The following is a 9,824-nucleotide window of genomic DNA, read 5'->3' on the forward strand; positions in this document are numbered from 1 at the left end:
CTACTGTAAACGACACTCTCTCATATAGAAGTATTGGTCCTTGACGCGCTGTAATGGCCCGCCACACCCATACACACGCTCCGAAACGCACTGCTAAGACAGTCAAGCGCTCAAATAAACGAAATTGTATTTGTTACATTGTAAACGACACTTTCTGGTATAGATATAGAAGCCTCTGACTCCCTGTAATGAATGGCCTGCAAGACAAACAGCGAGGAAACTGTGAGATGCGATCTTTGCGAAGCGAAAATATATATGCGAAAGCGAAGTATAAATATTTATATGCTGTTCCGCTAAACTTCTACATTTTGTGTTTACTCAACCCTAGTATTAAAGTGTGAAGCTTAGTTAGCGATGGTATGTGTGCGTGTGTGTGTGTGTGTGTGTGTGTGTGTGTGTGTGTGTGTCTGTGTGGGTGTGTGTGCGTGTGCGTGTGTGTATGTGTTTGTGTCGTACGTCTATATGCGGGTTCGACCTCCTATCGGAAACTGTAACATTTACCACCACCCTCTAAATATCGTTAGAATTCTAACATTGACCCCACCTCACCTCGCACCCAAGCACCACCCACCCCATCACACACCTCTCCACCCACGCTATCTAATCTCACCACGCCCCCATTCCCACCCACTCCACCCCCACCACGCCTCAACACCACGCGCCCCATTACACCCCCATCACCACCCTCCCCACCCACTCCTCCCCTTTCCAACCCACCATGCCCACTCCCATCACCACCCTCCCCACCCACTCCTCCCCTTCCCAACTCACCATGCCCATTCCCATCCCCACCAACCCCAACTCCACCCCACCCCATCCCACGTACCCATCCCGCTACAACTAACCGTTGTCGTTAACGGCGTTACCTTCGCATCGTGACCTTGTGTTTTTTAGCCGTATGTTGGATGTTTTTTTTTCTCCGTCGCAGCTTTCTCCGTCAGCCTTCTCGTCATCTCGCATTTCGGTGGAAGCGGACACAAGCCGCGCTGGATCGGTGGCGGACTGATTGTGATGGCACTGGGAGCGCTGGTGTTCGCCATTCCGCAGTTTGCCGTCGGTCTCTACGCTCCAGGCAGCCTGGCGGAGAGCGTATGCGATGGTAGGCAGAGAGAGAGAGAGAGAGAGAGAGAGAGAGAGAGAGAGAGGGAGGGAGAGAGGCGTGAGCAGACAGCGAGAGGGAGAGAGACGAGAGCGTCGAGAGATGAGAGAGAGAGAGAAGGAGAGAGAGTGGAAATAGAAGTGGTGTGTGAGAGGAGACGCAGAGAGAGAGAGAGAGAGAGAGAGAGAAGAGAGAGAGAAGAGAAGAAAGAGAGACGAGAGAAGAGAGAGAGAGAGAGAGAGAGAGAGAGAGAGAGAGAAAGGAAAGCATTATCCTGTAAGCGTTATTGGGAGGTGGAGAGAGAGGGAGGGGACGGAATCATCTTGCTAATTGTGATTTGCTTACGCGGCGCGTGCTGTGTGCGTGTATTAATTAGCCATAATAAAAATGTAAAATCTAATAATATTTCGCCATATTTCTCATGCACGTATATCAACGTAACCTCCGTCTCTAGTATGTACTCTTGATAATAATATTATATAGATATATATATAGTATATATATACACACACAATTATATAAATTTTTTTGTTTTTTTTTTTTTTTGTTTTTTTTTTAATTTTTATTTTTTTTGGGGGGGGGTTTCTTTTCTTTTTTTATAACATATATATCAAGGAAAGACATAATAGATATTGATATACGTATTATTAATCTCCTATTATTACTCTGATAATAGTATATATAATATATATACTATAATATATATATACTATATATATATATAATATACACACACACATATATATATATATTATAATAGCGTATATAATCTCTCAAATATGTACTCTTGATATATATATATATATATATATATATATATGTGTGTATAGGATATATATATATATATATATATATTCATATACCCACACACATATATATATATTATCAAGAGTACATAATATAGATTATAATAGCGTACATAAGCTCTATTATATGTACTCTTTATATTACATATATAAGACATCAGATCTCATCCGCAGCCCGACGTAACGACACAGCGCCACCTGTCGACTGTTCTCGCGGCTCTCTGCTGTCCAGCTACGCGTACGTGTTCTACCTGGCGCAGTTCCTGCACGGCGTCGGAACTACTCCGATAATAGTGCTCGGCATCACGCTCATAGATCAAAGCGTCGCCGCTAACATCACCGCCCTCTATCTCGGTACGCCACCCGATTATTCGTAATTAATCAATTAATCGATCAATGGATCGATCGATCGTTTACTCGTTCAATCAATCATTCAATTACTCAATCAATCAATTACTTAATTAATCATTCAATCAATCGATTATTTAATCGATCGATCATTCAATCGATTCATCAATTGACAATACAATGATTACGTGCGGCGTTACAAATATCGGATGCGAGTGCCTGTGACGATTTTCCTCAGGTATATATTTCATGATGCAAGTGATAGGACCAGCTATTGGATATGTGATCGGTGGCTTACTACTCGGCGTCTATGGAGACGTGGGAAAGACTGACATATCAACGTAAGAGGCTGCTATTAATAACACAATATCGATATTATTCAATCGATCGCAGACTAGTCGCCTTGTATTCGCTGAAGTAGTCTATACTACAGAATATCCTATAGTATTATATCAGCGCATATCAGGTAAAGCCAGTGACGTTTCATGGTATATATATGTATGTATGTACATGTATATATATATATATATATATATATATATATATAGTGTGTGNATATAATGTGTGTGCGTGCGTGTGATTTACGTGGTAGGTAATAGATTTTCAGGCGAGAGCGAAAGTGTGAGAGAGAGTGAAAGAGAGAGAGAGAGCGAGAGAGAGACAGCAGACAGACAGAGAAAGGGAGAAAGAGAAAGAGCGCGCAAAAGCGCGCGCGAGAGAGAGAGAGAGAGTGAAGCAATTAATATATACAATACTTCACCGTCATTGCTATCTATCGATCTCATTATCGATCTCATCGTTTCTGTGCTACCTGACACTCAGGGTCACGCTGACGAAGATTGACCCGCGGTGGTACGGCGCCTGGTGGATCGGTCCTCTTATTGGTGGATCGCTCGCTCTCATCTCCGCCATGCCCATACTCGCCTACCCCAGAGTGCTACCAGGTATATACACGCGTGTCTGATGGTGATGTATGGTTGTATGATGCAGAGAGGTGTTTTACTAATGATGTATGGTTGTATGATGCAGCGAGGTGTTTTACTAATGATGTATGGTTGTATGATGCAGCGAGGTGTTTTACTAATGATGTATGGTTGTATGATGCAGCGAGGTGTCATACTAATGATGTATGATTGTATGATGCAGCGAGGTGTTTTACTAATGATGTATGGTTGTAACTGGTGTTTTACTGGGTATGATTATTCTCGTTCTGCCGTTTTCTTTTTTGTTTTTATATCTTTCTCTTTTACTTGCTTCTTTCCTTCTTTCGTCCTTTCTTTTTTCTTCTTCTTCATTCTGTGTCTCTCTCCCCGCTTTCTCTTTTTTGGTCTCTCTCTTTCTTTCTCTCTCTCTTTCGTTCTCTCTCTCTCTCTCTCTCTTTCTTTCCCACTCTCTCTCTCTCGCTCTCTTTCTCTATCCTATCATTTTATCGCGCTCTCTCTCACTCTATTTATTTCTCTATTTCGTGCTCTCTCTCTTTTTCGTTCTCTCTTTCTTTTTCGTTCTCTCTTTCTCTATCTCTTTTCCTCTCTCTCTCTCTCTCTCTCTCTCTCTCTCTCTCTCTCTCTCTCTCTCTCTCTCTCTTCCTCTCTCTTCCTCTCTCTCCCTGTTTCTCCCCCATCTCTATCTCGCTTTGCCTCGCTCCACGTTTAATTCAATTTCCTTAATACTAATCCACACAACTAATCACCGTCATTTCACTAATTCGCCGCTAGGATCGCGCGAGCGGCGCGCACACGACGTCGTCGAGGTTCACGGCGCCGCCGACGACGAAGACGTCGCCACGACGACCGACGTCGGCGACGGCGTCACCGTGCGCGATCTGCCGCGGATGCTGCTCTCTCTGGCGACGAACCCAACGTACGTCTTCATAGTGCTGTGTGATGCCGTGGAGGCGTTCATGGTTGGAGGCTTTGCGGCGTTCGCTCCCAAGTTCCTGGAGAATCAATTCAGCTGGAGTCCCCGCAAGGCGGCGCTCACCACCGGTAGGTGTCGCTGTCAGAGAGAGAGAGAGAGAGAGAGAGAGAGAGGGGGAGAAGGGGAGGGGAAGAGATGGAAGCGGGAGAGGGAGAGGAAGAAAGAGAGAGAGGGGGAGAAGGAAAGGGAGAGATGGAGAGAGGGAAAGAGACAGAGCGAGAGAGAGAGAGGGGGGGGGAAGAAAGAAAAAGAGAAAAAGAGAGACAGACAGAGAGCGAAAGAGAAAGAGAGAGAGAGAGAGAGAGAGAGAGGCGGAGAAACAGAGAAACAGAGAGGGGGGAAACAAAAAGAGAAAGAGAGAGACAGAGAGAGGGGGAGAGGGAGAGAGAGGTGAAATATTTAGTGATATATAATGTGTGGGTTTATATACATATATGTGTGTGTATGTAATTACTCAGTACCTCCGCCAAGGTGGTAATGTTTTCGCCCCTGTTAGTTTGTTGGTTTGTTGGAATGTCTGTCAACAGGATATCTCAAAACGTTACGGACGGACTTTGATGGGCCAACAACCAATCGATTAGATTTTGGTGGTGATCCGGATCCAGTGAAAAATTTTGGTGGGGAAGAATTCGGACGTATTCAAAATTCATCAAAAAAATCCTGGATTTTTTTTTCAAATTTCTTAAAATGTTATCAAACTCTATATTGGGTGTACCAGCAAGATGGGGGTGGGGGGACTGTTACGCTGTGGCGGAGGTTTGCTATCTCCAAATGCTCTTGTTTATATATATTATAATGAATGTTGTCATGTCGTATGTCGCCACGTCACGTTCGTCGTAATGCGTTATTTAGGTGTTATGGTGATCGTTGCTGGAGCGACGGGCATCGTTGCCGGGGGCTGGGTCGTCAAGCGCTGGAAACTCGGTATCCGGGCCATCCTCAAGCTAACGGCCGTCACCGTCGCCGTGTCGCTAGTCAGCGGAGTGGGGCTGGCCCTCAGGTGCCCCAACGCCGCATTCGCAGGTGTCACATTGCCCTACGGCGTCAACGAGTAGGTAGAGACGGGCCGCACGCGCCTAAATAATATTTAATTTATATGTGTGTGTATTATATGTATTATATGTATTATATATTATATATTATATATTATGTATTATATATTATATATTATATATTACATATTATATATTATATATTATATATTATATATTATATATTATATATTATATATTATATATTATATATTATATATTATATATTATATATTTTATATTATTATAATGTAGACATGGGACGACGTGAACGACACGACGTGCGGGAGGATGAGATTTTCTTGATTATTACGTTTTGCAGAGAACCTCCAGTCTTCCTCCTTCCCCACGTATGAGGAGCCGCGGGCGAGGACTGGTCCTGATTCGTGTTCCCTGTCTCCGTTAAACATCAGTATGTACCAGCAGCCGACATCATAGTATCAGGAGTGAATAATAATAGATTATTATATTATTATATATCATATCTATTATTAATCACTCCTGATAGTAATCGTATATCGTGGCCTGTAACACTATGTTCTGTAGCGTTGTGTTTTGTAGCAATAAGACCTGTAACAATGTATCATGTAGCTTTGTGTTCTGTGTCAACAAGGTTTGTAACAACGCATCATGTAGCATTGTGTTCTATAACAATAAGGTCTGTACCAACAATGTGTCATGTAGCATTGTGTTCTATAACAATAAGGTCTGTACCAACAATGTGTCATGTAGCATTGTGTTCTATAACAATAAGGTCTGTACCAACAATGTGTCATGTAGCATTGTGTTCTATAACAATAAGGTCTGTGACAACAATGTGTCATGTAGCAGTGTGTTCTATAACAATAAGGTCTGTACCAACAATGTGTCATGTAGCATTGTGTTCTATAACAATAAGGTCTGTACCAACAATGTGTCATGTAGCATTGTGTTCTATAACAATAAGGTCTGTGTAGAAATATGTCTTGTAGCAATATGGTATCTGACACTATAATTGCAGCAACATGGCTTGTAGCAACATATTTCGTGGTAACATTGTCTGTAGCAACATATTTCCTGGTCTCTAATGATATCTGCTAACTTGTTCTGCCGTATTAAGTGAAAGGTTTGACTTAACATAGATATCTAAACACGAGTAATATTTGCCTAAACATGTGTAATACACGCATGTAGTACGCGTATAATCTTTGTATAAACATTCAACATTTAATTTATGTATGTTATATGTTATGAGCCAAATCGTCACGATTTGCAGAGCCGGTGCGTGCTGCCACCTACCGACACGCTCCGGAGCCAGCGGAGTCACCAGTGGAGAGCGTGTCTCCTGACATCACCGCTTACAGTCCGCCTCCGCCTCCGCCTCCGCTTACAGTCAAGAACGCTAGTAAGTTCCCGATGAAATAGTCTCCCCTACGCCTCGCTCTTTCTCTCTCTCTCTCTCNCACGCACGCTTCTGCACGCGCGCGCACACACACACGCACGCATACACGCGCATGTACACACACACACCCACGCACGCATACACGCGCATGCACGCGCGCGCGCACACACACACGCACGCACACGCATGCACACATACACACACACACACACGCGCGCGCGCACGCACACACGCACGCATGCGCGCGCGCACACACACACACACACATGCACACCACATATATACGTATACATGCGTGCCTGCGTATGCTTGTGCGTATATGTGCGTGTATGTGCGTGCATGTGCGTGTTTGTATGTGTTCATGCGTGACTGTATGTGCATACACGCACACGCACACGAACCCGCACCCGCATACGGACATTCACATGAACACGCACCCACATCACAGGCACACAAACAAACACACACCCACACACTCTCGCATATATATATTAGATATATATCAAGAGCTAATAATTAGTATAATAATAATATAAATATGTGCGTATGTTTGTTTGTTTATTTGTTGTTGTTGTTGTTGTTGTTGTTGTTGTTGTTGTTGTTGTTGCTGCTTGATGCTGATTGTTGCTCTCTCTATCTTGTTCTAGATTCTCTCTCTCGTGTTTGTTATCCTGGCGATAATCTTCTACAAGCAACCGAAGTCGGCGGCCATATCAATGACGACGGTCGCCGAGCCTGACGTCACTACCGGTAACAAGCCGCTACCGGAAGCGTTCGATGACAACGGGACGACAAGAAATAATCAAGTCGAGCCACGTGACTCGTGTCACCTGTAGGACGAAAGAGAGGGAGAGATAGCGAGAGATAGAGGGTAGAGGCGAGAGAGAGCGAGAGGGGGGAGAGGGAGAGAGAGAGAGAGAGAGAGAGATGGAGAAGAGGGAGAGGGGGTGAGCGAGCGAGTGAGGCAGAGAAAGAGAGAGAAAGAGAGAGAGAGGAAGAGAAGAGAGGCAGAGAGAGCAGGCGAGAGAAGCGAGAGTGACTGAGACAGGGAGAGAGAGAGAGCGAGACAGAGAGAGGGGAAAGAGAGCGCGAAAGAGAGAGAGGTAGAGAGAAAGGGTGAGCGAGCGACAGAGGCAGAGAAAGAGAGAGAGCGCGCGAGAGATCGGAGAGAGGAGAGAGAGAGAAGAGAGCGAGAGAGAGGGAGAGAGAGAGAGAGAGAGAGAGAGAGAGAGCAGAGTAGAGAGAGGAGAGGCGAGAGAGAGAAAGCGAGAGACGAGAGAGAGAGAGAGAACGAAAGAGACGAGAGAGAGAGAGAGAGGGCGAGAGAGAGAGAGAGAGAAGAGACAGAGACCGCCGAGAGAGAGAGAAAGAGAGCAGAGAGAGAGAGTAGAGAGAGAGAATGAGGAGAGAGAGAGAGACGAGAGAGAGAGGCGAAGCGGCAAGGTTCCTGTCAGGAAATATCCTAGAAATTCTCATTTCGTGCAATAGTGTAGTCATTGCATTTTCTTATATAGATAAGCAAAGTATACAATTAGTAGCATACCGCCTTGTTGGGACGTGGCAATCAGTATAAATACGATCTGGAATTTTCCATTTATCTTATTAAGAATTTTTTCTATCGTACAAGTTGTAGACTACGTAGTATTTTCTACCCGTTCCTTGTCCTACAGGCGCGTCTCAAGTGCGCTCTTTGCATGCGTGCGTGTATCGCAGTGTGCGTACGTGAGTGATGTGTGTGCGGCGTCGCGTGCGTGTACGTGGCGTGGCGTGAGTGTGTGCGTACGTGCGTGCGCGGGCGTAGAATGTCCCGTACATAATGCAATGACTCTCGAGTATACTCCGCCTCCACAGAAATAACATTCAACTTCTACGTTGTACTGGCAGACTTGGCGACAAGGCTAGGCGTCAAGTGAGCGATGCAGTACGTTTCAAGGTGTTGAACAAAGTAGATGGTGTCCTGTTCTCAAATAGAGCTGCAGGCCTGAAGAACGCATCGAACAGGAAATAATTAAACTACTCCACTGTTACTTTCGCGCTTACGACAACATACACTTCTATCACCAGTTAAATAACTACAGATTCATCGCTCTAAACCTGCTCCGCTCGAAACTTTTGGCGCAGCCTCTATGATGCGAATTTCGCGCAAAGTTGTCTGAACACATTTCATGCACAAACAAACACCAACCGGTGACTGTGCTACGCCACTGACGAATGTCACGAATACACAACAAAAATATATTTTAGACTTCTAAGGCTTTCTAGACGTCCAACGAGGCATCTAACTTGCGTGCATAATGCAGAGATTATTGCACTCACGTGCCGAATTCCTGCGAAAAAAAATGCTAAAAAATGCATTTTCTAGAGACGATATAGTGCAACGGTGAACAATTGCGGAGGCTTACTGTTGTATGCCTCCTAAACTGTGGCTGTGTTCTGGGCGAAGCCAGTAGAACGAAAGTTACACGTATCTATAGATGGGGGGAAATGGAAGGAAGGAGAAGAAAGGTTGCGATTGCAACGGATGTAAATGTGATCGTGTTGAAATGCATTATATTTTATAATAGTATCATGCCTGTACATTATTTTATGTATAACTATTTCTATTGCACCAATCCGTTTTATTGTATTATGTTATCGCGCTAATTGACTTCATAGGCGCATATATATATATATATATATATAGGCTCCGCATGTCGCGTAGCATTTTCGTTCAGCATCAGGTGTTATTTGTTAATTATTAAATAAACAAATTTAAGTTAATAAAAAAATTAAGGCTGTGCCTTTTTGGTAGGCTTTTTACACCGCTATCACGTGTTAGTGTCGTTTGGTGACATGCGGCTCAAATGCAGGAATCTCTTCTTCTACTTTCGTCTCGTCTCTTCCCGACGTTTCTTTACTTTCTGTTTCTGGTCTCTTTTCTTCTTCCCATACTGACACTTTCGTCTTCTTTTTTTTCCTTATGATCTGATATAGCCTTTGATATTTGAGTTCACGTCAAGTGTAGCGCAGCAAATATAGTTGCAACGTGCAAGATATGAGGTTAGTGCAAAAGAAATTGCGAAGGCGATAAAGATAAATGGAGAGGGCAGGTGGCGCAATATATTGATGAAAGCATATAATTATAGGTGAAAGATGAAAGCCCTTGTGTAAAACTAAATGTCGGATTAGCCATCTTGTTTTAACTATATATATAGAGATTGAAGGAATGAGAGAGAGAGAGAGAGAGAGAGAGAGAGAGAGAG

At 43.9% G+C, this 9,824-nt stretch overlaps 1 protein-coding gene across 1 annotated transcript; it reads left to right on the top strand.

Annotated features, from left to right (window-relative positions):
* The first annotated feature begins 188 nt into the window (after positions 1-188).
* LOC106816573 (solute carrier organic anion transporter family member 4A1-like) lies at positions 189-8,495 on the top strand. The gene is made up of 11 exons (XM_014821198.1): positions 189-222; positions 929-1,099; positions 2,080-2,259; positions 2,492-2,594; positions 3,076-3,197; positions 3,969-4,238; positions 5,023-5,221; positions 5,763-5,814; positions 6,173-6,179; positions 6,457-6,585; positions 8,434-8,495. Exons 1-11 carry the CDS (start codon positions 189-191, stop codon positions 8,493-8,495), a joined length of 1,329 nt encoding a protein of 442 aa, XP_014676684.1.
* Positions 8,496-9,824: the final 1,329 nt, after the last annotated feature.

Source organism: Priapulus caudatus, unplaced genomic scaffold, assembly GCF_000485595.1.
Source record: "Priapulus caudatus unplaced genomic scaffold, Priapulus_caudatus-5.0.1 Scaffold1420, whole genome shotgun sequence".
Lineage (NCBI taxonomy): Eukaryota > Metazoa > Priapulida > Priapulimorpha > Priapulimorphida > Priapulidae > Priapulus > Priapulus caudatus.

Excerpts from the sequence above, each read along its gene's own strand:
- LOC106816573 (XM_014821198.1), top strand. The coding sequence starts at position 189 with ATGAATGGCCTGCAAGACAAACAGCGAGGAAACT. Across the intron at positions 223-928 it reads AGACAAACAGCGAGGAAACT|CTTTCTCCGTCAGCCTTCTC; the intron begins GTGAGATGCGAT and ends TCTCCGTCGCAG. Across the intron at positions 6,586-8,433 it reads GCTTACAGTCAAGAACGCTA|AAATAACATTCAACTTCTAC; the intron begins GTAAGTTCCCGA and ends CCGCCTCCACAG.